This window comes from Vulpes vulpes, chromosome 15 (genome assembly GCF_048418805.1).
Source record: "Vulpes vulpes isolate BD-2025 chromosome 15, VulVul3, whole genome shotgun sequence".
NCBI classification, from domain to species: domain Eukaryota; kingdom Metazoa; phylum Chordata; class Mammalia; order Carnivora; family Canidae; genus Vulpes; species Vulpes vulpes.
The window spans coordinates 63,036,462-63,063,736 of NC_132794.1; the positions used below are offsets into that span (position 1 = coordinate 63,036,462).

Here is a 27,275-nt window from a genome sequence, read left to right on the forward strand (position 1 = left end):
GGGTGATTGAGAAAGACTAGTCACTAATCAATCCTTCAAAGGATTTCTGATGGGATCCCTGGGTGGCTCAGCAGTTTAGCGCCTGCCTTTGGCCGGGGGTGTGATCCTGGAGACCCCGGGTCGAGTCCCACGTCAGGTTCCCTGCATGGAGCCTGCTTCTCCCTCTGCCTGTGTCTCTGCCTCTCTCTCTATGTCTATCATGAATAAATAAATAAAATCTTTCAAAAAGAAAAAAAAAGGATTTCTGCCTTTCAAAAGTCCTCCTTGCTTTTCCACTGAAATTCTTTCTCTAGCTCCTGCCACGTGTGGCACCTGTTGAATAACAATATGTTCAATATTCAATACATTGAATAACAACGGTATTGAGCCTCTCCTCTTTTCTAGTGTTGCTTTCCCACCAAAGATGCTAAAACCTCGCCAGCTATGAAAGGAGAGGAATCATAAATAGGCACAACAACCTGAAGCTCTTGTCAGCTTCACACTTCCACCTTTTGCAAATTTTGATCCTATGACTAGGAATGAAATAGCAACTATTTCTAATATCTGTCATAGATGTGTTTTTCTCCCTATTTTCATTGCCAGTCAATGAGTCAGTGGTTAAGTTCATGAGTCCCTTTGTCTTAACTTATTCAGCCTAAATTGGGGTTTTCCTTTTGAGTTTATACTAAAAGCAACAGTATCCTGCACTTGCCATTGCTCCTTGTTATTTAAACAGTGCTTTCACTATTGTTATCCCATTTGAAGCTTCCTGAACTATCTTATGAAACAAGCTGGTCATCACCATCCTTTAATAGATGATCACGCTGAGACTGAAAAGTGACATGACCACTTACACAGACACCAAGTGTCATACCTGGAAATAGCATCTAGAATCCAGTTATTTAGTTACCTGCCATATACTAGATGCTCTTACGGAGACAAAGACATTTAATATGTGATCCTGAGTACCTTATAAAATTGGGGAAAACAGGCATAGATACGTCAACGGTTAAAGTACATCCTGTGCCTGAGTGCCCCACTAGATGGCAATAGAACCAATAAGCAGAAGGTAGAGGATGAATTACCCTGTCCGAATAGAATGCACAAGTAAGGGAATATTTTGCCCATTTCTGGGCTCTGTGTTTTAAGAGGGACCCTGAAAACCCAAAGCTCAACCAGGTGAGACTCACCAGCAATCAAAGATGAAGGGGCAGGCATCCAGGAAAGAGAACTCAGAGAGGACCTTATGCTCCCTGCATTTATTGGAAAGCTTGATATGTGGAATGTGCTTATTTTTCATAGTCCTGAGAATGGGCCTAGAGCTAACGGACAGAAATTACAGGAGAGAGGATTCCAACTCTGTATAAGGAAGGACTCCCTAGCCACTGGAACAATAATAAATATATAGAACAAGCTGCCTGATGTGGTAATGAGCCCCCCACCCCCATCTCACAGTAATCCTATACAGGCCAGATGAACACCTATTTAGGATGTTGTAGGGGAAAATGCCTCTGTCAGATCCAGTATGTGTGCCATTGAGATCAGAACCAGCATAGTGTTAAGGCTGAGGATAGAGCATCACACCAGGTTGGGACCCCAGGCTTTGGAGACTACATGGTGTTCACCATGTTGTGAAGAAGCCAGGCCACATGGAGAGGCCATGTGTAGGTGATTTGGCCACCACTCCAGCTAAGGCATTAGCTGACCGCCAGTATCAACCACTAAACACGTGAATGTGTTAGCCTTCAGGTAATTCTAACCTTCCAACTTTGAACCATCACACTTAATATCAAATGGAGCAGAGATGAGATGCCCTGCCCAACATGGCCCAAATTCCAGATTCACAAGCAAAATAAATGTTATCATTTTGAGCCATTAAGTTTAGGGGTAGTTACATAGTGCTGGATAACAGGGACACAATGGTTATGTCATATTCTAAATTGCCACCCATCTTCAAGGCAACTTACAGGTGCTGGGTCAAGTAGAAGGTGGTGTTATTTGCAGAAAGGTGGCTGTGTGCTTGGGCTCATGAGAGAAGAGAAAGCTTGGTGAAGCTATTGGGTGAATATGAACGAGAGATGAATGAGGACTTGACCCATGATTCATCACACCCTCCCTTCTCTACCGGGTTTTATGAGTTTTCTAACTCTCCTTGAGAAAGAAGCTATATTGAGCAGATCTGCAAAGATGAGATCCTGCAGATCCTGACAAGAAGGTGGAAGAGAATTTTGATGTGTGTAGATGGAGAAGGGAGTGGTGGACTTAGAAACTCAACACCTGAGGAAACAGAATGAAACAAAATAGGCCAACATATTGTTTGCTGTTGGTACGGAAAGGAATCGTAGAGATTGTGTTCTAGATAAGGAGACCGAGATCTGGCACGTAGGAAACGACTAAACACTAATTGTATAGTACAGACAGTACAATTGAATTTCAGAGAACAAAGGTTAGGTGTGGTGAGGGTATGGATGGGGGATGGGTTCAAAACAGCTTTCCAGATGAGGGGGGACCAGAAAACTGAGACAAGGTGGATATGATAAAAGACTGTATTGGGCAGCCCGGGTGGCTCAGCAGTTTAGCACCACCTTCAGCCCAGGGCGTGATCCTGGAGACCCGGCATCGCGTCCCACATCGGGCCCCCTGCATGGAGCCTGCTTCTCCCTCTGCCTGTGTCTGCCTCTTTCTTTCTCTTTCTGTGTCTCTCATGAATGAATAAATAAAATCTTTTTTAAAAAAATAAAAATAAAAGGCTCTGTATCTAAGAAGGGGAATGGTATGACAGTTCCTCTAGAAGTTAGGGCAGGGAACCATGTCGGAAATTCTCTCATGGAGGACAGTTCTCTCATTTTGGAAGGGAAAAAGTTACTCTGGGCACACAGAAGAAGGGAACCAGAGTGGGTGACCAGTTCCCCAGCAATCAGGCCGTGGTACTTTAGGGTATCCAAAGTCAGCTTCCCTGGTGCTGTGGATGCAGGTAGGAGGAGGCAGGCACGGGATGCCACTAGAAGGTAGTTACCTGACTTCCTCATTGCCTTTCAGGCTATAATCAACATATTTTAAAATTAAAAAGCAATGATGTAAATATGGACTGAAATCTTCCGAGTCTGATTTCTGAAGGTCACTGAAGTCCCCACACCGTTCATTTCTCCTCCTTCCTTTCCTGCAGCACACAGCATCGATTACCCTCCTGAAGAAAGAACAAAAAAGCAATTTCAGAATCTAAAGTGGAAGAGGAGGGTATTAATCATAGTGAAATTTGACAGGACAGAGACCTCCCTGAATCTGCTCGGGCCATTTAAAGCTTTTCTGCCCCCTCTGGACTGACTAACACAAGCATAGGCGCATCAGACCGCAGGAGGGGGAAGATGCTTATGCGGAAAGCAGTAGTATGTTCAGACTGGCCTGTGTCTGGACGTGTCTCGTCTTAGCCCCGCTGTCTAAATCAGGTCATGTCAGCTGTCAGTAACATTTCATTCCTCTTTTCAGAAGATGCTGTCAAAATGCCAGTTAGTTTGGAAATTGTGCACAGGGCAGTTAATTGGCTTTAAGTTAAAAAGAAATATGCCAATGTGGTGGTGTTTTTAGTTTGGAGAGTTATTATAATAGATAGGAATTCTAGAAAAAAATAGGTCAAGTCTAAGTGGAATTGATAGGCTATGAGATGGACTCAGGGGGTGTTTTTTTTTTTTCAGGGGGTGTTTTTGAATAGGAAAAAGGAAATGTGTTCCTACCACAACCTTATTTAAGATTCATTGTAGGGTCTGGAGCCCAGCCTGTGCATGTGTGATGTGTAGCCCAAGGGCTTCTCTCAAGATGTCAGGCCCACCTACTTAACCCTACTGTCTAGCAGTTAGAGCTAAGATGACCTGATATGTCTTAGACTTGGGAATTACAGAAGCTGTTGATCAAGAGAATTTCTCTGCCTTCAGGGAGGAGTAAACCAAAATCATTCTACATGTATTAAATTATTGTTTGTAAGTTATATTCCTATGAAAGACCTCATAGATGCACCCCGGGGGAAGCTATTTAGAATTAATTCATCACTGTCAGCACATTGCCCACGTGCGATCTCTCATACTGTGAGCTCAGACTTCCCTTCTCACCCTTTTGCAAAGAGACAGGCAGTAGCTGGTTATTACCTTCCTGATAAGAAGCATCCACATTCTTAATCTCTTTTTCCTTACATATATTTGCTTCTGAAATCTTTCTTCATATGCCCTTAAATATTCATGGCTTGATGCACCTCTTGAAGTCGGTTGCTCTTTCGTTATGAAACCCAAGCTGGGCTGTGTATTCTAGAAAAACTTTGGCCAATTCAACGTAGAAAGAGCTATGATTTAATGATCCTACAGTCCAGAGCTTATTCCTCCAGGACCACACTAGCTCTTTAAACCACAGTATGAGGATGGCCGATGGCCATTTATTGTCTTGTTACTTTCCTACCAGACTTGCACGTGATTCTTCTCTTTCCCAATAACATTCCCTCACCAAATGTTTCCTTAACGGGCCATGATTAAATGGTTTTGATTAATTGTTCAGTGAGTATGTAGGACCCATTTTTTAAACATTAGGAAATACATGGTGCTACAGCCAGAATGCTTGTGTCCCAACCCACCCCCCAACTTCATTTGCTGAAAACCTAATGCCCCCAGCAATTGTATTAGAGGTGAGACCTTTGGGGGTGATTAGGTCCTAAGGGTGGAGCCCTCATGAATGGGATTAGTACCTTTTTAAAAGGCTTTCAAGAGAGCTCATCTCTTCTGCTATGTGAAGATGCAACAAGGAAGTCTGCAGCCTAGTTGAGGGCCCTCACCTGACCATGCTGGTACCCTGGTCTTGGACCTCCAGCCTCCAGAACTGTGAGAAATAAATGTCTGTTGTATATAAGCCACCCAGTCTATAGCATTTTCTAGCAGTACAGACTAAAACATATGGTAAAAAAGAAAAAAAAAAACCCATACGTAATGAAAAGTTTTTTTCCAGTATCTGCCGTAGCCATCTAGCTCCAAACCAAGGAGTCCAATCCCACCTCCTGCTCTTCTGTGTGTTTTGGATACAGTTGGCAGTGCGCCTTAACAGTGTTCTGCATCTTTCCTTAAAAAATAATAAATACATATTGGGGACCTTTCCCTTTGGTACACACAGGTCTCCCTCATTCGATGATACAGTGGCATAGCACTCTGCTGAGGGGATGTACCATAATATATTTATTCCAGACATTTCTGGATATTGATCCCATTCTCCAAAGTATCCTCTACAGCTGAAGACTGTGGAAGACTCACTGTTGAACTTCATTTTCACTGTTCACCGATTTGCACAGTGCTTCCTATGAGCACAGCTCTGTGCTTGGTGCCTAAGGGAATGCAAGCAGCAGCGAGTTGGGCAGCCTCTGCTCCCTAGGAAAGCACAGCCCTCTGCAGGGAGAAAAGACATGCGGACGAGAGCCTGTTTGCCAGTTCTCCCCCCGCCCCCATCCACCTTTGTTTTCTTGCATATCAGATGCTCTTTCCCATGGCCTTGTACATGGTACATGTGGCCTTTCCATTTGTGGGATGGGCATTTGACTGTGAACCTGAGACAGCTTACACTGGGACCTTCTAGAGCAGGGATTGCCAGCTCCCCTACAGGGGCCAGCAAGGAGATTTACGTGAGTGCAGTGAAATGAGTGACCCAATTGGGGGTCTTTTTAAAGGGAGCTGTGGGCTGCTGCTCTGCTCCAGGAAATCATTTCCCTGAGGCTGCTAGATCTTCTGATTGATTAAAAGGAAGCAGCTGGTAAAAAATACATGGGATCTTTCTGTGTTATTTCTTACAACCTCAAGGGAAACTACAACTGCCTCAGAATAAAAAGTTCGATTTAAACTCATAGCCAGCACCCTGGAACAGTGTGTGAAATTACCCGAATTACAAGCAGGGGAGGAATGTTAACACTACAGGCCCAGCAAAACTCATCTGTAAGCCAGATACAGCTTCAAGACCACCATTTTGCTATCTGTGCATAGCTGGATCATTATAATTTGAGTTGCATGAAGCCTGAGGCAGCCCAATCCACGCATTTGCTTAAAACATATTTCTTGTTCCTGGGACTTTCCATTGTCTTCAACAGTGGCCTTTTCCACTTAGTTATTGAGTTTCCTCTCATTCCAGGTCCTTGGATGTGGCTCCGTTGCTCAAGCTATCCTCAGTCGAGGACACTTTGGAGGAATTGTCACTATCAATGTTGGATTTGCAATGGCAGTTGTAATGGCCATTTATGTGACTGGGGGTGTCTCTGGTAAGTAATAGAAATAATAGCTGCCATTAATTGAGCCATTCCAGTGTACTAGCACAGTGTTGGAGGTTTTACAGTTTATTTGGATCCCAACAGCCCTGCAAGAATATGTATTTGATTCTGTTTTTATAGATGTCAGAATCAAAATGGCCAGCAAATGGTAAGTGACTTATGCAAGAGCAGCATTTAGCAAGACACAAGAGATGGGGGTTAGGACTAAGAACTGGCTGATTCCTATACTGAGCCATTACATTCTATTCTTCATCTGTCAGTATGATCTTTTTCTGGTTTCTACCCCATGCTTGGAAGCCATTCCCAGAGACCCAAAGATCGTTCCAACTGAGACAAGTCCCTGGACCTTTCCCTACAGTAATAGGAAAAGTCTAGGCCACTTGCAAAATGGCTGGTGCTTTCATGGACGTGGTCTCACTGAGCAGCTGTTGGTTGATTTCTGCCCTGAGAGGTGGACTGGTTCGAAGCCATTCACAAAGTTCTGAGAAGCAAAATGAAATGATAATACTTAATGCAGTCTGGGAACTCAAGAGAAGCCTGTGGAAGTGATGCAGTCCACAGAGACGCTCAGAATCTTTCAGCAGCCTGGTCCGAACACCACGGCAAGACTGCTAAGGATAAAGGCAGAAAGGACAGCAAAGCGTGCTGGGCACTGTGCATACCCCATCCCCTTTCTCTCCAGCAGCACTCTGCAGCAGGCTTTCCTGTCTCCATTCCACCAAAAAAAACTGGAGCTCCAAGATAACAAGAAAATTGCTGGAGTCCTACAGCTGATAAAGATGCAGAGAAAAGATCTGACCCAGGTCTCTGTGACAGAAAAGCCTCCTGTCCCCACCATTATACAGTTTGCACGATGGCCTATTATGGGAAGGGCATGACATTACAAGCAGGGCCTTTGGGCAGAACAGTCCTGGCAGAGGGTCCTGTGGTCAAGCCGGCTGGCCTGGTGACAGATGCTGCCACAGGAATGCTGAAGAATTGGTTGCCCAGACCCCCTGGGAGCCTCGTGGAACTGGGCATCTAGAACCGTCATCTGCAGGCTGCCACCCTTTCCAAAGCACATAGACTCAGCTCCTGGGGCGGTCTGGGTTAGAGATTCCTGTGTGTGATTGTTTGGCATGAGTGGTGTTTATGTTCACACTCTTGTCAAGTCTTTGCTGTGATCCCAGCGCTGTAGTGCCTCCCTAAACACAGGGGTAGACAGGGGACAGTCCTGACTGTGCCAAGGCCTTGGCAGCTGACACAGATCATAGTTGCGGCCTAAAAGGAGCAGGCAAGATGCTCTACTGCTGCCCTCTCTGTGTTCCCATTACATTCACACAAGGCTGGTTTCCACACTGTGGAATATAAATGCAGGTGTATTTTTTTTTTTGGTAGAGACACGGATTTGGAATATTTCACCTGCACAACACCCCCAATTGAGCATCATCACATATTTATTTAGAGGAAATTAGTCCCAAACTTTACCAATGTAGGTAATAGCTTTCATCATCAATGTGGCCCATGTCTGTGTGCATCTACTGATATACTCGGGGATTTGGACAGTCACCATAGAGAACAAAAGGCAGAGACCAACAGGAGGAAGAGAGGGTGAGGGATGGCGTGAGGTCTTCCCATCAGGCCCCTGGACTGGGGTTAAGTTCCTGTGCTCAGAAGAGTGAGAGCTAGAGCCTGTGGGACTCTTTCCAGGTGAGGGGTAACTGGCTACCAAATTGTTCATGAGAGTCCAGGAGACCCAAAATACAAGTAGAGCAGTTTCTGAGCCTGGCTGATACAGGTAGCATTGGGTTGGGAAGGAAGCTTATCTCCCCATCTCTGGGACCTAGCGCTCTTCAGGTTCCTTGAGGCCTGGTGGCTTTGGAGACATGCAGAGACAACACACCAGCCCCCTGTTGACATCCCCACAGGCATCAGTATTGCCTTTTAGCGGGCACAGGAATAGGACAGGAAGACTGTGTGTGGAAGGTGACTTTCTCCTCTGGCTGCAGCTAACATACTGGTTTGCGAGCACATGTGAGGCTCTCTTTGAGGATTACAAAAATAACCAGTGGAGAGTGGACATAAACATGAACAAGATTCTATTTTGTGGTCACAGACTGGTGAAGTCAAGTGACATCTGGTTTTGCAATAGAAAACACTACCTTACTGGAAGGAAGTTACCATGCCCTCTGTTCCCACATGAACAAGCCAGTGGTCCGCCACTCCAATCTGGCCAATCAGAACTAACAACTCCCCCATTAATTATGCAATGCACCCCCCCCCATTAAGTGTTTATGCCGCCTGCTTGTATGGTGGTTGTTTTTGATGTAGAGGGTTTTTTTTTTTAAGATTTCATTTATGTATTCATGAGAGACAGAGAGAGAGAGAGAGAGAGAGACAGAGGGAGAAGCAGGCTCCACACAGGAAGCCCAACGTGGGACTCGATCCCAGGTCTCCAGGATCATGCCCTGGGCTGAAGGCAGCGCTAAACCACTGAGCCACAAAAAAAAAAAAAAAAAAAAAAAAAATTAAACCACTGAGCCACCCGGGCTGCCTGATGTAGAGTTTTATGAGCAATAAAAATTCTTCAAAAAGCAAAAGAGCTTTGCATAATGATAGATAAAATATTAAGGTTGTCTCTATCACAGAATGGCCTGTGCGTGTGGGAAAGGAGGCGATGTGCCTAGAGCAGCACCTTGAAAGAGTTCATTCTGCTCACATAAGACTTTCAACTCACGGGCCTGGTGGGCTCCAGCTCCACCCTGGGCTCTTCATATGAGTCATCTGATCGTCACAACAACCTTGGCAGAGCCAGGACTGGAGGGCGGCGCTCCCTGGGTCTAGCATTCGTGTTCACTCCACTACACTGCTCTGCTTTGCCCAGCAGTGAGCCAGGGGCTGAGCACTGGCCTCTGCGAGGAGAAATCTTTCCATTGCTTGGCAAGGCACCCTCCGGGACACACCCCCTCTCTGATTCCCAAACAACATTCCCTCTCACTGGGTCTTTGTAGTCTGAACTGCCCGAATAAAGGTTTCTATTTATTTGCTCAACGTTCATATTTTGAACACCTACTGTGTGCCTTGCATTGTGTAAAGTCGGAGATGAAGAATGAGCACCCTGTCTCAGAATGTCTGTGAGGGGCTAAAAAGCAGAAACCTACCTGTGGGAAGTTTTCTTTTGGAAGGGGAGCGTGCCAAACACAGAGCTCTCTAGAGCATTGGTGGATTCTGAGGGAAGGTGATGCTGATTGGAGGTGATTTCTTATGGGCTCTTGATCCCTCCGGGCTGCTGGGTGGTGGCTCCTCTCCAAACAGCCACTGGGAAAAGGGAAACAGGGCTGGCTTCGGGAACTTTCCACTGCCTATGTGTTCCTCTGTCCTAACCCCTGTTCCTAGCTTGCCTAGTGGCAAGCTTACTAAGTGGTGATCCTGCTGGTCTCCAGAATTGTGGCTCTCTTAGACTTAAAAGTAAAACAAAATTTTGGATATGTTCGTAAGGCTTCAGGAAGTCACTCATGCTTTGACATATTGGCATTTTCTTGCTCAGATTAGCCCCTAAGTGGCAGGGGCAGGTGAAGAAAGAGCCCTTGTGGTTTAGACAGCAGGGAGAACAACTTTCTGCAAGCCCCCTTTGGCTTACAGACTCAGGAAGAGCATTGCTTTCTTCACAGGGGGAGGCCTTCCAGAAACAAGCTCACCTGTAGGTTCTATAAGGAGTCAAAGGATGAAATTTCTTCTTTTCTTCCTTCTCCTCCTCCTCTCCCTCTTCTTTATTACCTTTTGTTCACAACTATGGCCACAACGATGTCCATTGAAATGTGGACACATTGACAGTGACTCTACTTCCCCCTGCACACAAAGTGTACTCTTCAAATGAACATGTTTCATTTCTAGGAACTAAGCCTATATGCTCAAAGGTGATATTTGAAATTTTTTTTTTCTGCCCGCTAAGGCAGGGAAGACTTATAAACATGGTGAAGGAGGTCTGGAAGTGGTATAACATAGAACATAGACTCTAGAGTCTGTATGAACCTGCATTTGAATCCCATTTCTACCACTTAACTAATCATGTAGGCTTTAAAAAGTTGTTTTATTTCTGTGCCTCAGTTTCCTCACCAGTTAATTGGAGTAATACCCAGCTCACTGGATTCTAAAAAGGGTCAAATGTGGGTAATACCCCAATAATAACGTATGGCAAATGTTCAGTAAATGCTGTTGTTAGTAGCAAAGCTGATTGGGGTGTCGGTGACCAACCGCTGAGCAAACCTTCTCTAGGATCTGGCAGCTAGACGAGAAACTAGGAAGCTGATTTCTCTAGGAGAGTTTAGGTCAGGGTAATAGAAGTGGTGCTACATTTGTGTGTGAGAGAGAAACTGAGCTGTTCCTCTGTGAACAGTGAACTCAGACACTGTGGTCACCTCAAAGTAAATTGAGTCCCTCACCCCATTGAGAGCCACAGCCCACCGACCTAAGTTCTTTGCTCTTAGACATCTCTTTTCCATCTTAAGGTAGTTTTATATCTTCTGGACATAGACCAAGGAATTTCTAGATGCAGATGTAATCCTTAAACAATATATGGTGTCAATATATTGACTTTAAAAATATATTGAAGTTAATAGTTTATATCAATCTCTTTGAGGTTATTGTTTCATAAAGACCATTGGATAGATGATAGCTAGGTAGAAGATAGATCGATGTCATAGAGATAGAAGATGAACCTCTTAAGCACAACTTTTTTTCAATATCTGACTCCCTTTTCAGAAAGCTAACCTTCTTAGAGAGTGTCCAGTGTGGTTATTAGTCCCCCTTTTCTCCCTGCCCCCATACAGTACAAACACACATCTAAGCCTCTGTCTCTCCATATACAGCTCTCTACCTAGAAGACTGAGTCTTCCTGAGGTCTCTAGATAAGGTCTTCTGTGTAATAATCCTCCCTGGCCTGCTGCTGACATCCCTAATCATCTTATCTTTCTTGCAGGTGGCCACATCAACCCAGCTGTGTCTTTTGCAATGTGTCTCTTTGGACGGATGAAATGGTTCAAATTTCCTTTTTATGTGGGAGCCCAGTTTTTGGGAGCATTCGCAGGAGCTGCGACCCTCTTTGGCATTTACTATGGTGAGTAAAGCCCCTGAGCCCAGACCTTAGGGAGAGTTGGCCAAGATTTGAGAGTCATAATTACCTGCTAGGAAGAGATGAGATTAGGCAAGAAGAGGGAAGTGTTCCACAATCAACAGGCAGTTCTAAGAATTCTAAGTTCTGAAGAGTGAGGCCAACATTATCATTAGGACAAATTCATGAAGTCTTTTTAAGAAAATGGTCACAATTTAAATGGAGGGCAGAACTGGAAGTCTATCTTTAGGTCCAATCAGTACTACAGCATGAACATGCACAAGATAAGCAACAGGCTAGTGGCTTCTCCACAAGCTTCCTCTGGCTTGGCTGGGAGAAAGCGTGTTCACTGGTAGCAGAGGGTATGATGATTAAGTATTCAGAGAAGGAATCTGGAACAAAGTCTTTGAAGGAAGGGGTGCAGTTGAGAATAGGCTAGGTGGGGATCTCCTCCCCATTCTGTTCTACAACAGTCCTGGGGGGAGAAACAGTCCTGGCGATTGAAGACACAGACTTTAATTCTGTGCTATGTCAGTAAGTAGCTGTGTGACTTAAGTAAGTCTTCTGACTTTATCCATCTGTTTCCTCCTCTGGAATGTAAGAGACTTGACTTCTAAGACCATTCAAACTAAAAGATCTTGGGATTGCATGAAATTAACTGTCAAAGTAGTTCCCAGTGTAAGTCTCAGTACATTATGATTCTCAAAATGAAGTCCTTCAGAACTAGAATTTATGAACCATGCCTTAGAGAAATACATTGTGGAAGGAGACTTCATCCCACAGAGTGTCTTTCTGAGAAATAGAGCTTAATAGGACCGGTGGAGAATTTGAGACCAGATCAGAAGAGAGAAACTCAGAGAGCCAGCTGCTGTGGCAGGAGAGACCTGGGGTCGGCCCTGGCTGTGTCAAGGACTGTTGTCTCTCTTGCTTCAAGGGCATCATCACTGGACCATAACACCCTCAACTTCTGGCCTGGTAGTATGTGTTACTTGAGAACCTCCTGGGAATTATGAATTCTGCCCACAGTAGATCACAGCTCCATTTTGGCATTCGGTTGATCTCAAAAATTCCAAGAATTCCCTCCAAAGAATATTAGTTCCCTGGACCCACCAGCTAAGGATTTGGATGAAGTGTGGAGTGAACTCTGGAGGGCAGTCAGGACTTTCTATTTTTTACTTGACATCCTAGAATTTCTCTGGGCATCTCTAAAACTACCATGATATGAAGTGAGGAGAGGAAAATGGTATGGATCTGTCTAGCTGAACCTGAGTGTTTGATTGTAGTTGTTTAGCACAAGACCCTAGGCTTTGCCCAGAGAACACTAATGTGCCAGAGTTCTGTCTTCCATAGATGGACTTATGTCCTTTGCTGGTGGAAAATTGCTCATCGTGGGAGAAAATGCAACAGCACACATTTTTGCGACATACCCAGCTCCATATCTGTCTCTGACGAATGCATTCGCAGACCAAGTAAGTGTATACTTAACAAAGATCGAACTTTGGTGAAAAGATATGAGCTAAGAAGAAGGACACACAGGAGCATGCAAAGTCAGAGGTCACTAGGCTTAACCCAAGCCTTTTTGACAAGTTTTTCCTTTACCAAAGTTGATACCACTAAAAAAGTTTTCTGCTTTCTTTTTAATAGGTAGATTGGAGGGTACCTGGGTGGCTCAGTCGGTTGAGCAGCCAACTCTCAATTTTGGCTCAGGTCATGACCTCAGAGTCATAGGACTCTGGTGGGGAATCTGCTTGAGATTCTCTCTCTCCCTCTCCCTCTGCCCCTTTACTCTCTCTCTCTCTCTCTCTCTCTCTTTCTCTCTCAAAATAAATAAAATATTTAATTTTTTTATTTTTTTTATAAATTTTTTTTACTGGTATTCAATTTGCCAACATATAGAATAACACCCAGTGGTCATCCCATCAAGTGCCCACCTCAGTGCCTGTCACCCAGTCACCCCCACCTCCTGCCCACCTCCCCTTCCACCACCCCTAGTTCATTTCTCAGAGTTAGGAGTCTTTTATGTTCTGTCTCCCTTTCTGATATTTCCCACTCATTTTTTATCCTTTCCCCTTTATTCCCTTTCACTATTTTTTATAATCCCCAAATGAATGAGACCATATAATGTTTGTCCTTCTCCGATTGACTTACTTCACTCAGCATAATACCCTCCAGTTCCATCCACATCGAAGCAAATGGTGGGTATTTGTCATTTCTAATGGCTGAGTTATATTCCATTGTATACATAAACCACATCTTCTTTATCCATTCACCTTTTGATGGACACCGAGGCTCCTTCTACAGTTTGGCTATTGTGGACATTGCTGCTATAAACATCGGGGTGCAGGTGTCCCGGCATTTCACTGCATCTGTATCTCTGGGGTAAATCCCCAGCAGTGAAATTGCTGGGTCATAGGGCAGATCTATTTTTAACTCTTTGAGGAACCTCCACACAGTTTTCCAGAGTGGCTGCACCAGTTCACATTCCCACCAACAGGGCAAGAGGGTTCCCCTTTCTCCACATCCTCTCCAACATTTGTGGTTTCCTGTTTTGTTAATTTTCCCCATTCTCACTGGTGTGAGGTGGTATCTCATTGTGGTTTTGATTTGTATTTCCCTGATGGCAAGTGATGCAGAGCATTTTCTCATGTGCATGTTGGCCATGTCTATGTCTTCCTCTGTGAGATTTCTGTTCATGTCTTTTGCCCATTTCATGATTGGATTGTCTGTTTCTTTGCTGTTGAGTTTAATAAGTTCTTTATAGATCTTGGAAACTAGCCCTTTATCTGATACGTCATTTGCAAATATCTTCTCCCATTCTGTAGGTTGTCTTTGAGTTTTTTTGACGGTATCTTTTGCTGTGCAAAAGCTTATTATCTTGATTAAATACATGTACTTGTTTCGCATTGGTTGAGGTCCAGAAAAGAGTGGACAACTTGTCATTTCAACCCCTAAAGGGGCAAATAGGGTTTGCTTTATGATTACTCTCTCTTCTGTGATCTGAACATGGAGGCCACAAGAAAAGACACTTCTATCTCAAATCAAGGACTGTGAAATGTGGCAGTTGAACCTAGAGTATCATTGATCCTCTGTGTCTCCTCATATGCATAGGTTTATCTAACCTCTCAAGGTAGCTAGAAGTGTCTCTGCCTTATTGTTATATAAACAAGCTGCACTCAAACATCTGTGATGTAGCCAATAGCACAGCTATTCTGGTCAGTCTGTGGCTGATCAACGCTGCCAGCCTGATAGCTTCTTCCTCCCTTAATGTATCCCAGAAAGACCGCTGGTCAGCCTGGAAGGAAAGAAGGAAGGAGGGAAGGAGGGGAGGAAGGAAGGAAGGAAGGAAGGAAGGAAGGAAGGAAGGAAGGAAGGAAAAGGGAGGGAAGAAGGAAGGAAACAAGGGAGGGTGAAAGGACATCTAAGTTGTTTTCTTGTGATTAGGATTGCATGATGGGGCAGGGTAGAGTGGGCATATATATAAAATGGATCTACCAGTTTGCTAACTCTGTCCACTTCCATTTAATGGATAGATGAAAAAAACTATGCCCTCATGTCCTTAGTCTTTTTCCTTTCCACTTTGCTCAATAAACCAGACAGGCAAAAAGCCCTTCTTGAGCATTCTCTGTGTGCTTGGCCCTGTGTCCAGAGCTTGAGAGACTGACAGGTACACATGAGTTGTAAAGGTTTGAGATTTGGAACTTGCATGCCCGAATTAAAATAGCAGTTCTGTCCCCACTCCCTGAGCAACTTTAGCTAAATTTTTGAACTTTGAGGGTCTCAGATTTGTAAAGTGGGGATAATATTAGCACTTACCGGATTCCTTGCCAAGATAAAGTGAATAATATCAGGAAAATGCATTGTAAACCGTGTCTGCCCAGGAATTTAGAATCTAGTGAAGAACTAAATGATCACCTAAGGACAAAAGGAACAATACAAAAGTGAAGACAATTAGACGGGAAACTGGACTGTATGAGTCACATTAGTAATTTGTAATACAGAGTCTAAATGAGCTGGGGTGGTGAGAAAAGTGTCAGTAGAAAAGATAACAGAGAAATGTAACTGCCAGAAAAAGGAATGTTCTCCTAAATGAGCTGAAAAAAATAGAAAGATAGTATTCAAATAAAGTAGTTTAGGGTCTTATACTCCATTCCATACTGGAGTAGTAGACTCATTTCCAAATGTCCACTTCAAGAGGGTATATCACTGAAAGAGAAGAACCTAAAAGCTAATGATATTGCACAGAAATGAGTGGAGAATGGGGATGTTTACTCTAGGGAAAGTGCGTGTGCAAGAGCTGGGGGGATGGATGGGATTTACTAGTAGCTTTCAAAGAGCTGAAGGAATGTCAAATGCAAAAGAACTTAGACTTGGTGTGTATACCCTCCGAGGAGATTTGGTGGAAGTTAGTACCTAACAGATGCTCAATAAATATTTATTAATGTACTTACATATTAATTATGTAATATTTACACACTAGTATTTATATTCTAATTATAAAATATTTAGTTCATGAAATTATGGTGAGATAAAGTTACATTCAACAAAAGTTAGACTTTCCTAGCAATTGGGGCTGGGCTAAATATAGATCATTTCCCACAGGACAACAGTCACTAGAGGTGTTGGAGGCTTGTCTGGGTAACCTCCAGGGCTGGAAAGTGGGGATGGGGCATTTCTCAAGAAAACTCAAACATCAGATGATGGGCATTGTGGAATGTGTCAAGATCCTTTCTGACTTGGAGACTAAATTATCCAGTTGGAAACTAGGGAAAACTGGTGCCATCTGAAAGAAGGGGGTAGGGGGTAGTGGTCGCATAAACTTGGGAGAGCAACACAGAAAAAAGTGTGAGAGGGAAAGGATGGAAGGTAGGGGAGGAGATTGCTGAAAGGAGGATGGTAGGGGTCCTTTATCTCTCTGGACATCAGTCTCTATTATGTGAGAGAGATTGGCCAGGTGACAAAAGCTTCAAAGTGCCAGGAGGATAAAGAGGGTGGGACCTGTTGGTGCTTTGCATGCACATGGGCTGCAGTGGTGAGCTATGCATTTGGTGGGTCAGTAAGGATCCCAGAGCAGCCTCAGAATGGACTTTTGGGATGTGGAAGGGTGGGATTTCTCAAGGATCCTACTTACCATTAAATTCAGGCACAATCTGAAACCCTGCGCCTTTTGATGGGGTCATTAAGCCCGTTCACGTTCAGAGTTACTATTGAAAGATATGAGTTTAGTGTCATCATGATATCTATTCAGTCCTTGTTTCTGTGGATTGTTCCACTGGACTTCTTCTTAAAGGGGAATTTTAAGAGTCCCCCTTAAAATTTCTTGCAGAGCTGGTTTGGAGGTCACATATTCTTTCAGTCCCTGCCTGTCTTGGAAGCTCTTTATCTCTCCTTCCATTTTGAATGAGAGCCTTGCTGGATAAAGTATTCTTGGTTGCATGTTCTTCTCATTTAGGACCCTGAATATATCCTGCCAGCCCTTTCTGGCCTGCCAGGTCTCTGTGGAGAGGTCTGCTGTTACCCTAATATTCCTCCCCATAAAAGTCAGGGATTTCTTGTCTCTTGCTGCTTTAAGGATCTTCTCTTTATCTTTGGAATTTGTAAGCTTCACTATTAAATGTCGAGGTGTTGAACGGTTTTTATTGATTTTAGGGGGGGATCTCTCTATTTCCTGGATCTGAATGCCCGTTTCTCTTCCCAGATTAGGAAAGTTTTCAGCTATGATTTGTTCAAATACATATTCTGGACCTCTGTCCCTTTTGGCGCCCACAGGAACCCCAATTAAACGTAGGTTTTTCTTCCTCAGGCTGTCATTTATTTCCCTTAATCTATCCTCATGGTCTTTTAATTGTGAAGGGAAGGGAGAAGAAATGGGTAGGAAATATCAGAAAGGGAGACAGAACATAAAGACTCCTAATTCTGGGAAGCGAACTCGGGGTGGTGGAAGGGGAGGAAGGCCGGGGGTGGGGGTGAATGGGTGATGGGCACTGAGGGGGGCACTTGACAGGATGAGCACTGGGTGTTATTCTGTATGTTGGCAAATTGAACACCAATAAAAAATAAATTTATTATTAAAAAAAAATAAATTCAGGCACAGTTTATCTTACAATGAAGAAGGAGGCATCAGAGTCAGGAGCTGTTGGAGGACATTTAGAGGTTTCTCATGTGAGTTCAGGTCTTTTCCATTAGAGGTAAGAGAGAAAGAATGCTTTCAAACCTCCCTCTGCCTGTGTCTCTGCCTCTCTCATGAATAAATAAATAGTGAAAGAAAGAAAGAAAGAAAGAAAGAAAGAAAGAAAGAAAGAAAGAAAAGGACAGTGTCTTCATTCCTTTTGAAAGTGGCATGTTTCATTCTACTAGAAGAGCTTGAGTGAACAGGTATCATTTCCCTAACTTTTAGTACTATTTGCATTTTTTCATTACAAATCCATGTTCCCCACTTATTTGTTTCTTCACTTTACTTTCCTCTTACAAATTTTCTGTTCATTTCCTTTGCCCGTTTATCCATGGATGTCTCACATTGTTTTTCTCACCAGTCTGACTGTCTTCAACCAGGTTTCCAGCCAGCAGCTTGCCTTTCTATTTAGCAGGATAGTAGCTTGTCGGGATAGTTGTAGAGAAGATAACAGTCTCCGGAGCTGAAGTCTCTGGGTCCACATCCTTGAGTGAGTACAAGAGGCTCACAAGTGGCTAATGTGTAAATGAGAGTAATGCTAGCACCCACATCTAGGATTGCCATGATGAGAAGAGGGCCTGGCACGGTGTGCTCACCAGTGACTGTTAGTTATCGCTAGGTTTGTTCTTAACGAGAGGCAGTGAATTCTGAGGTGGGCAAAGGAGCAGGATACAGGTTAAACCCCTTGTGCATTTTCTCCCTCCCCAGGTAGTGGCCACCATGTTCCTCCTCATGATTGTCTTTGCCATTTTTGACTCCAGAAACTTGGGAGTCCCCAGAGGCCTAGAGCCCATTGCCATCGGTCTCCTGATTATTGTCATTTCTTCTTCCTTGGGACTGAACAGTGGCTGTGCCATGAACCCAGCTCGAGACCTGAGCCCTAGACTTTTCACTGCTTTGGCAGGATGGGGGTTTGAGGTCTTCACGTAAGTAACAGTGGTGTTGGGGGAAGAAAGATCCCTGCTGAGCCTCAGGGATCAGGAGGGGGAAGGGCTGGGATTAGACTAGAGAGGTCCAGGAGAGTTCTTGGGAGCGTGGAGATCAGGTGCATGCTCTGGTCATCAGTGTGGATTGTTTCACTGGCAGTTTGTGATATGGGTGTGGTGGGGGGAGGGGAGTGGGGAAGACACATATGGACACAGGGAGAGAGACAGAGAGAGTCTCTGGGTAAATTCAAAAGCAACAGGCTTACCCTCTATAATAATAATAATAATTCCTCAGGTGGTAGATGGTTTTATGTGAGTATTTTGGTCATATAACTCATCTGCAGATTCACTTTGTGATAAAATTGGGCCTAGAATTTACATCTTGTGATACTACTACAGGGCTCTTGATAGTGAACCATGCTATGCTTCCCTCATTCAGCAGGTCTTTACCAAACACTGTCTGTGCTGTGGTCACTGTGCTATGTAAGGATATTTCAAAATCAGCTAAAACACTAGCCTTGAGCAATAATAAGTGCCTTGGCAACCCCAAAAACAAAGTGCTGAGTGAACATAGATAAGAGGATGACTAACTATGCCTGGGGAATTGGGAAAGGCATCACCAAAGAAGTAAGAGCTGAGTTGGGTCATGAGTAGGAAATCCCTGGCAGAAAAGACATAAAAGAGAGCTCTTGCACAGGAAATGGCAAGACCTCATGCTTTCTACCTCGGAATGTGCTGGGTCAGTAAGGAGCCCAACTCCTTGGGGTTGAGGCAAGTTGAGGAAATACGTCAACTGTTGGCAACTGTTCCAAAACAAACTGTGCCCATTTAATTCCTTCCCACTTTGCCCCATACAACCACAGTGGTCTGTCCTCATCTACTTATCACATCTCTCTACGGGAAAGGAACTCACTTTGGTTCATCAAAGAACAGGGCTCTAACATGGAGAAAGAGAAGTAGGAAAGACACGTGTGAGGAAATTTTAGCTTGATGTTTGCTGTGAGGAAAGACTTGAGTGTCCCTAAATGCTTATCTATACATGTAATCATACACATGTGATGGCTCATTTCAGTGAAAGTTTAGGTTGCCTTCACCAGTGTAAAAAATTAACTGTTGAAATAACTGACACCAGTCAGGTCACCACCACAGATAGGTCTGAGAGCTACCACAATGTAAGCATCCTGAGGTCAGAGACCTAGCAGCTTCCTCACCGCTGCACTCAGAGTGACAAGATTAGGGCCTTGCATATACAGAGTCTCAAGAGAAGTCAGTAAAAAGAATGAAAGGATGGGCAAATATTACATGTTAAACATGTCCTAAGACATGAGGGATACAAAGAAAACCAAGCAACATCCCCTATCTTTAAGAAGCTAATAATGCAATGAATTTTCTAGAGCAGTGGTTCTCAACCAGAGGTGATTTTTTCCACTCAAAATATTGGGCAACGCCTAGAGACATTTTTGGCTATCACAACTGGGGAAGGTGGAGATGAAAGTTGTCACCGGCATCTAGTGAGTTACAGGCCTGGGATAGTGCCAACCATCCTACAGTACCCGTACAGATCCCCACAACAAAGAATTATTCAGCCAAAAATATTAAGAGTGCCACAGGTGAGGAGCTCTTGTTCCAGAATGATTGCCACTAGAACATGAAAAGTTGAACAAAATGTCCCTAATTAGGAAGGTTCTTTTATATTCTTCCAATGCAAAATGAAAAACATATGTCAGAGAGATTCCCAGAACCCAGAGCCCAGAATTAATCTGAGTTTCATTAATCCCACCTTCCTGAGCCTCACTCTAGAAGACCACTGCCCCCATGACCAAGTCACCTCTGTTGGCTTCACACAGACCCCTGGAACAAAGAGGCCTTGAAGGCCACCCTTTGAGCCCTGTTTCATGACTCATCCAAAGCTCTAAGAGTCGGGATGGTTCTAAAATAGGTAGAAGTCTTGCCTATTCTCTCTTGGCTTTGTCAAGTATATGGTAGGAGATCATGTCTGTGGCAAAAATGCTAGAATCATCCACTGCCAAATGAGCTCCATGTCCCTCCCTCCATGTCAGGGTCTTTTCTTTTCATGCATTGGTTTATTCATCCCTGCAGCAACCTGATCTCCTATTCAAGGCCCTGCGCTAGAGATGAAACCCTGCTGCCCTTCTGCTTCCTTTGCGTTCTGTTTCAGAAGGGTCAGCATAAGTGTTTACACAAGTTGAAGCTGTCAAGTGCCATTAAAGAGATTTGACTTGTTGACTCTAGGACTTGAGAGGTTAACAGCTCCAAATTTAGGAATTATGGAGGTAGAAATAGAGGCATTTTATAGTATTTGGACATCTTGAATGGGGGACAGTGAGGATATTTCAGATAGAGAGGATACTGTATACAAAGACAGAATGTTAAAATAACTAAGTGATCTAATCTAGCTGGAAGGGTACATGAGGAAGGCTGGAAAGGACAAATCTTGTCAGGTCACGGAGGATCTAGACTCCCAGAATGAAAAATTTGGATTTGGGCCACTCCATATTCTGGAGATTATGGGAAGCAGCAAAGGATGTAGAGCAGAAGTTTGACATACTTAGAACTCCAATTTAGTTAAATTAAAACTACATCACTACATACAATAGATTAAAAAGGAGAGAGTAGAGGAGCAAAAGCCAGTTAGAAAAGAGCTAGCTGGCTGGTAATCTTCAAAAATTCCCAAGAAAACCTTTGAGGGATAGCAGATCTCCAGAGAGTTCCAATCGTCCCTCCCTTTCAAGGTCTCCTATCCCTGGTAAGCAGGAGATATCCTAGCTTGGATCTACAACCAAGGCCTCTGATAAAACCAAGACTGCCTAATTCTCTGGTCCTCACTTGCTTCTGTCTAGCAGGCAATGAGGATGACTGGGGACAGGGGCAGGGGGCACCAGAGGGTCCGTCTGACAAGTCAACAGACCATGGCTAATCCTTGCTTTTCCTGTAAATATTAGGATGTTTTCCATCTACGCTCTCCCCACTAATTCACATTAAGGTTTTAATGACTTCATGGATGAAGGATCTCAGGGGTATCGTTAATATTTTAAATAGTTTACCCAAAGGAATAAATGATGGTGGTGCATAAGTGAGTAACACGGACATTTCCCTGGCGCACCCCACATCACCACGTGCATATGACACTGTGGACATGGAAGACTGACCAGGCAGGAAACCATGTGTGAGGGCCTCCACTTATGACTTGTGACCCTGGCACAACATGCTCAGCCCAGACAGAAGAAAGTCCAGCCAGTTAATGGAGGACATGTGTCTTGGCAGATACCTGGGACCCTAATCTGTTAAAGGACAGTGGGATTCGCCAGGAAATCATGATGAAAGAAAGGAAATGACAAGTGAGACAGCTTATACTTGCTTCATGTGTTTACCAAAGAGAAGGCTCCTAGCTCTTTAAAGTCCATGTACCTCTCATAGGAAAGTCCTCCTGGATTCCTGGGGGCTTGGGAAAGGGCCCTGGGAGAGCAGAGAAGTGCACAAGTCCTCTCTCCTGTGCAGTAAGAGCGACATCTGGTGGCTACTGTGCTCCACCTCAGGGCTCTTCCCTCCAGCCTGCATTCCTGATCCAAGATTTCTGGGTGCTAGGGACCATCCAGGTAGAAAGGATCACCAAGCAGAAGGAAGAATGGAGGTCAAGGGCAGGGCTTATTTCCTTTAATATCCTTTCTAATCCAAATGTAATACTGGCCACCTGGAACATATGTGTGTTATTAAGCAGAATGAAAAAAAGAACAACCATGAGCCTTTCCCCAACTGTGAAGTCCTCAAGTGTATGCGAGAGCTCCTGCCCTTTCCCCGCCGCCTCCTCCCCATTATCCTCAACATTGGTGTTTCTCATTCCTCTGCTTTAAAACAGTTTTATCTGAAATGTATAAATCCATGAATAATGTTATAGGATTATTGTATAGTTTGGCTTGTTTCTGAACCTTGTGTTCCTTCCTATGGAGTTATTTTAATGGATTTCCTATCTTCAAAGAAGATGGTGACAATTTATGAAGGTACCTGCTTTCTCTCAGAGCTATACTTTTAGTATAATGTATTGTCATTGAGGACTTCTGCAAAAGACAGAGAATCATGGCAGGAAGCCCTTTATCAGAAAGTAGCTTTAAGCTGTGACCTTAGAAAATCAGCATGAAATTAAATTATATTTAGTAGGTAATTCATATATCAACCTTCCATTTTTCAAATTCATTCATTGACAAACATTTCCTGATTGGTTTGTTCTGTTTTGTGTGTGTGTGTGTGTGTTGTGTGTGTGATTGCCCTCATAGACCAGCCCTGCCCAGGAACCTCTCCACATCCTTCCATTAGTAATCCCCAGGATTCATCATTTCAGAATGGAATAATGTTCCATTATTCCATTATTCAGTTCCTGAATAATCAACCAGCACTGTCCCTAGATGCCTCCAATTTTGACAGTGGGTTCAGGGACTCTCTTTCCTGAAAGAAAAATAAATGGGACATATTGTCTCACGGGTACTAATAGGACAATGGAATCAATCATTTGAAATCAGGTATATGGAAAATCTAGGATGATGATTGCCAAACTGCAGTGAGTGTCCTTATACTTAGCTCTTGCTGAGTTAAATGGAAACCATGAGCAGGAGAAAGACTGGCTTGTTAATGAATAACTAGTAAGGCCAGGAGGAAGATCCAAATGGTGTATCACTAATTTCTTGTTTGATTTCAGAGCTGGAAATAACTTCTGGTGGATTCCTGTAGTGGGCCCTTTGGTTGGCGCTGTCATTGGAGGCCTCATCTATGTTCTTGTCATTGAAATCCACCACCCAAATCCTGATCCAGACTTCGAGACGGAACAATCTGAGGACAAACCAGATAAATATGAGCTTAGTGTGATAATGTAGTAGTGTGCTTAGTTTGGGTTTACAATTGGCTGAACTAGTGTTCTCTTCAGAAAAGATGGCATCCAGGGGTCTGTGTTTTCATAAGACTAGAATGGAATCCACCCAATCTTCTCTGCTAGCCATGTGAGGCACCTAATTGTAAAAGCATTCAAGTGAAAGTTTGCAAATGCTGACCTCTTCACCAGTTTCCCACAGGACACCACTGACTGTCCCCTGAAATGGCCTTATCTCCTGCTCTGTTTGTTTCATCCTTTGATGGGAATCCTTGTTACTAAGCAAGCACTGGTAACTTAGAACCTTGACCATGGACTTATTTGCATGATCTTAGCTGCATTACCTGTACAGAATAGCATTACAAAAGCTTTGTTTTTCCACAAAGATTATGTTTTGAGTATCAACCAAGACTAAACTGGAAGGCAACACAGTGATTTCAGTTAATATGTCCATGAATTAGGGAGCTAATGAGTTTACTCTGTAGTTATGTTGTGCCACTATATTTGTATAAATACCGATATTCTTCAAACCCAGGGGTATAGGAAACAGTAGAATACATCTGGAAAGCACAGGGGAAGGACATTGTGCCATTCAGAAGCCTCAGGAGACAAGATAAATTTGGGAAACCAAATGGAATTTTTTAATGGAAACCATTTATCAGATAAATCTCTTGCTCTTTGCATTTTAGAGGGCACCAATTAATTTTCTTGTCTTTAGCATATAATAACCTAAAATACAACTGTAACCTCAGTCATGAAAATTACATCACCCTATATTTTTAACTCCAATGTATTTTCCTAATTGTCCACTTAAGGAGAGACATTTGACAAGTTGAGCCAATGCTGCACTCATCCATTATTCTACACATGCCCCGAAACCAAAACTGGAAGCCATTGGATCCTGGTCTAGTGGAATCTTCAGGATAGACGGTCCTTGGAAAGATAATGTTACCTTTCGGGCTTACAATTCACAAAACACTTTCAAGGTTATTATCTAATTTAATCCTCGTAGTGACTTTCTGAAGTAAATGCCATGCTGCCCATTTTTTCAGATATGGAAACAAAATCTCAGGGAAGTTAAGTGAGTTGCCCAAGGTCACATGGAAAGTTGAACCTCATCTAATGCATCCCACACCTTTCAGAAGATCAATAACTGGCCAAAAATCTCACCTAGCCCTCTTTGGCTGTCCAGAAGACATGGGATTGGCAGCTGCCAGAATGTGTACACCTTCTGGATGTGATGGTCCTGGGATCCTAAAATATAAAGACCTTCATCATATGGTTTTATTCCCTCTGTTACTGAAACACTAACAAAAGGAAGAGGTAGCAATTTGGTCATATTTTTCATGTGTTGGAAAACATTATCAGAAGGCCTCCCTTCCTAGTCGACCCTTGCTCTTTCTAAGTCTCACTCACCCCTCCTTCCCTGCGAATCACAAACATTACGTTTGGGGGATTTCCCCCTGGTCAGGCTCTTCCCTGTGAAGTTCCCTAATTGATGTCACTTTGGTGAAAGTCTCTGAGAGTTACAAGCACCAGAGAAATTGCTCTACATCAAGCGATGCACCTTCAGTCAAAGCATTTAAAAAGCCCAGCATTCCCAGAGGTATCGAGGTTCCCAATTGCTTTGTGATCATAACAGAACAGAAAGTAAATGTGAAATGTCTCCAGTGGCCTATGTTCTATAAGCTAACAACTTGGAATTTTTTTTCTTGCTCTGAAACTACCTGGATATTTCTTATTTGAAATAAAATTGGTGGCTCTTTTTTAAAGTTTTTTTTTAAGTTTTTATGAGTATTATGACCACTAAATATGCATGTTTATCCTGTCTACAAATTGAGATTTCCTGGGGAGCTTTTAAAAAATACTCATGCCCAGTTAATCATTTGTAAATACTGCAGTGATTCAAATGTGCGACTGGGGTTGAGAACATTGACTTGGTTAAATTATAATATATCTAAGGTTTCTTTGAGAACCACATCTGGTGGTGGCCAAGTGATTTCTGGGAGGATTCTCAGGCTTTGGGTCCTCATAGATTTGATAGCAATGGTTCCCAATAGGGGGCAACTTTACCCCCTTCTCACTCCATTCTGCTGCCCCCGCAAAGGGATATTTGGCAGTGTCTGGAGAGATTTCTGGTTGTCACAGTTGGGACAGGAGAGTTGTTAGCATCCAAGGAGAAGTCAGGACGCTGCTGAACATCCTACAAAGAACAGGACAGCCCTGGATGCCAGCCTCCACAATAAAGAATTATTCAGCCCACAATGGCAATTAGGCAGAGGTTGAAAGATTCTGAATTTGAGAACAGGTAGGGGGAGGAATAAGAGAAGACACTGAAACCCTGTGCCCTGAATCAAGTTCTGCAAAAACAGAAACGCCAGACAATTATAATTATTGGAGGAAGAGGCAACCTAAAATTTGAGTTTTCAGGTTGGATTGTGGAATCCATGATCCATCCAGGTGCTCATTAAACACTAACTGGTGATTAATGACTGGGATCATGAAGAGGAAATGCACACTTATGGAAATCAACCACAGGAAGGCTTTTTTTAAATGGAAAAAAAGGTACTCTTGTTTGAGGTGCTCACATTCAAATTCTTCCTCTCACCCAGTTTATAAGTGGGTCTTACCTCTGGCTGGTTCTTATGCCAGAGAATGTCTTTGTGGTTGAATGATCTGTATTGGAAGTCAATTAGAGTCAAATAACCTATTTTTTAAAATAGATCCTTTAGAAGCTGGAATTGTAACATCCTCCCCTCCTCTCTTCCTTGTCAATCAGAAAACTTAATAGAAGCATTTATTTTAATGCCCAAAACAGAATTTCCCTATGATTCCTGCACTCTGTTAAGATCTCAAAGCCTGTCAAATGTTGTAGAACTTTTCTAACCAGTAGAAACCAGAGTTAATACTCAGCTATTGAAGAGGTTAAGTGAAGTAGATATGTCACATTTAAAAGTCTGATCCTTAAAATATAAATTATTGTTTCCTTTAAATTGCTTACACACATACACACAAACATACACACACACGTCTTATATAAAGACACATCAGTGCTCAAAAATATCATCATGGAAAAGGATTTACAACTTCCAGTTAAAAAGAATGGTTTACAAGTTTTATTTAGCCATGGAACCTATTGTTCAAATAAGATCTTATGTGGTAACCACTAGTAAACCAAAGCTGCTATTAATAGAAAGAGAGTGGGGAAGGGGGTAGGAGTCACCCTGCCTGTGATACCCTCATCTGCCCCAGCCCAATGCTGAGGGGTCTCTGCAAAGAAACTGTATGTGTGCATGTGTTAGGAGGGAGATCTTCAGAACACAATTTGAAAATCGTTGATAAAGGACTTGGGACAAGTTGTTGATGAACATTTTTGTAAAAGCATGAGATTCAAGGGCAAAACCTACCTAAGGTCATAGTACTCCAACCTCAGGTAATTTTCCAAAGACTTCTTAATAAATTAATTAGATAGGTTGAAGCAGAACTACTTAACCCACCAAACATCATCCACAAAGAGATGTTGTATATCAATTCACAAACTGGGAATTTAAGTTCTTTAAGATGACATGTTTAACTAATCACAGCAAATGGAGAGAAACAATGTTAGTCCTGGGTTAGTTACTGGGTTAACTAAGTCTCTTTAAAAATAAATAGGTAGATAGATAGATAGATAGATAGATAGATAGATAGATGATAGATGATAAATAGGTAGATAGGTAGGTAGGTGGACGGACTGATCCACCAAGCTCCAACCTCTTACTTGCTGCTAGAAACGGACTAGCTCTTACCCAGAGAAGTCGTCTCTGTATTAAGGAAAGAACGGCCTCTACATGAACTGAACATGAATAAATGAGCTGAATGAGCTGAGAGAAAACCCAGGGAAATGTGTGTGGATAGAGATGCTGCCCAAGCACAGTTTGACTCTGTCTCCTTCCAGATGTGTTATTTGT

At 43.1% G+C, this 27,275-nt stretch overlaps 1 protein-coding gene across 1 annotated transcript in view; it reads left to right on the forward strand.

The window, feature by feature from the left end:
* The window catches only part of AQP9 (aquaporin 9), a 45,148-nt gene extending 20,051 nt beyond the window's left edge, over positions 1-25,097 (forward strand). Inside the window, exons 2-6 of the mRNA XM_025999445.2 lie at positions 6,127-6,253; positions 11,220-11,357; positions 12,702-12,820; positions 18,229-18,446; positions 23,158-25,097. Of these exons, the coding sequence (XP_025855230.1) occupies positions 6,127-6,253; positions 11,220-11,357; positions 12,702-12,820; positions 18,229-18,446; positions 23,158-23,332 (777 nt within the window). The 3' untranslated portion in view covers positions 23,333-25,097. The remainder of the gene's footprint in view (positions 1-6,126; positions 6,254-11,219; positions 11,358-12,701; positions 12,821-18,228; positions 18,447-23,157) is intronic.
* Positions 25,098-27,275: the final 2,178 nt, after the last annotated feature.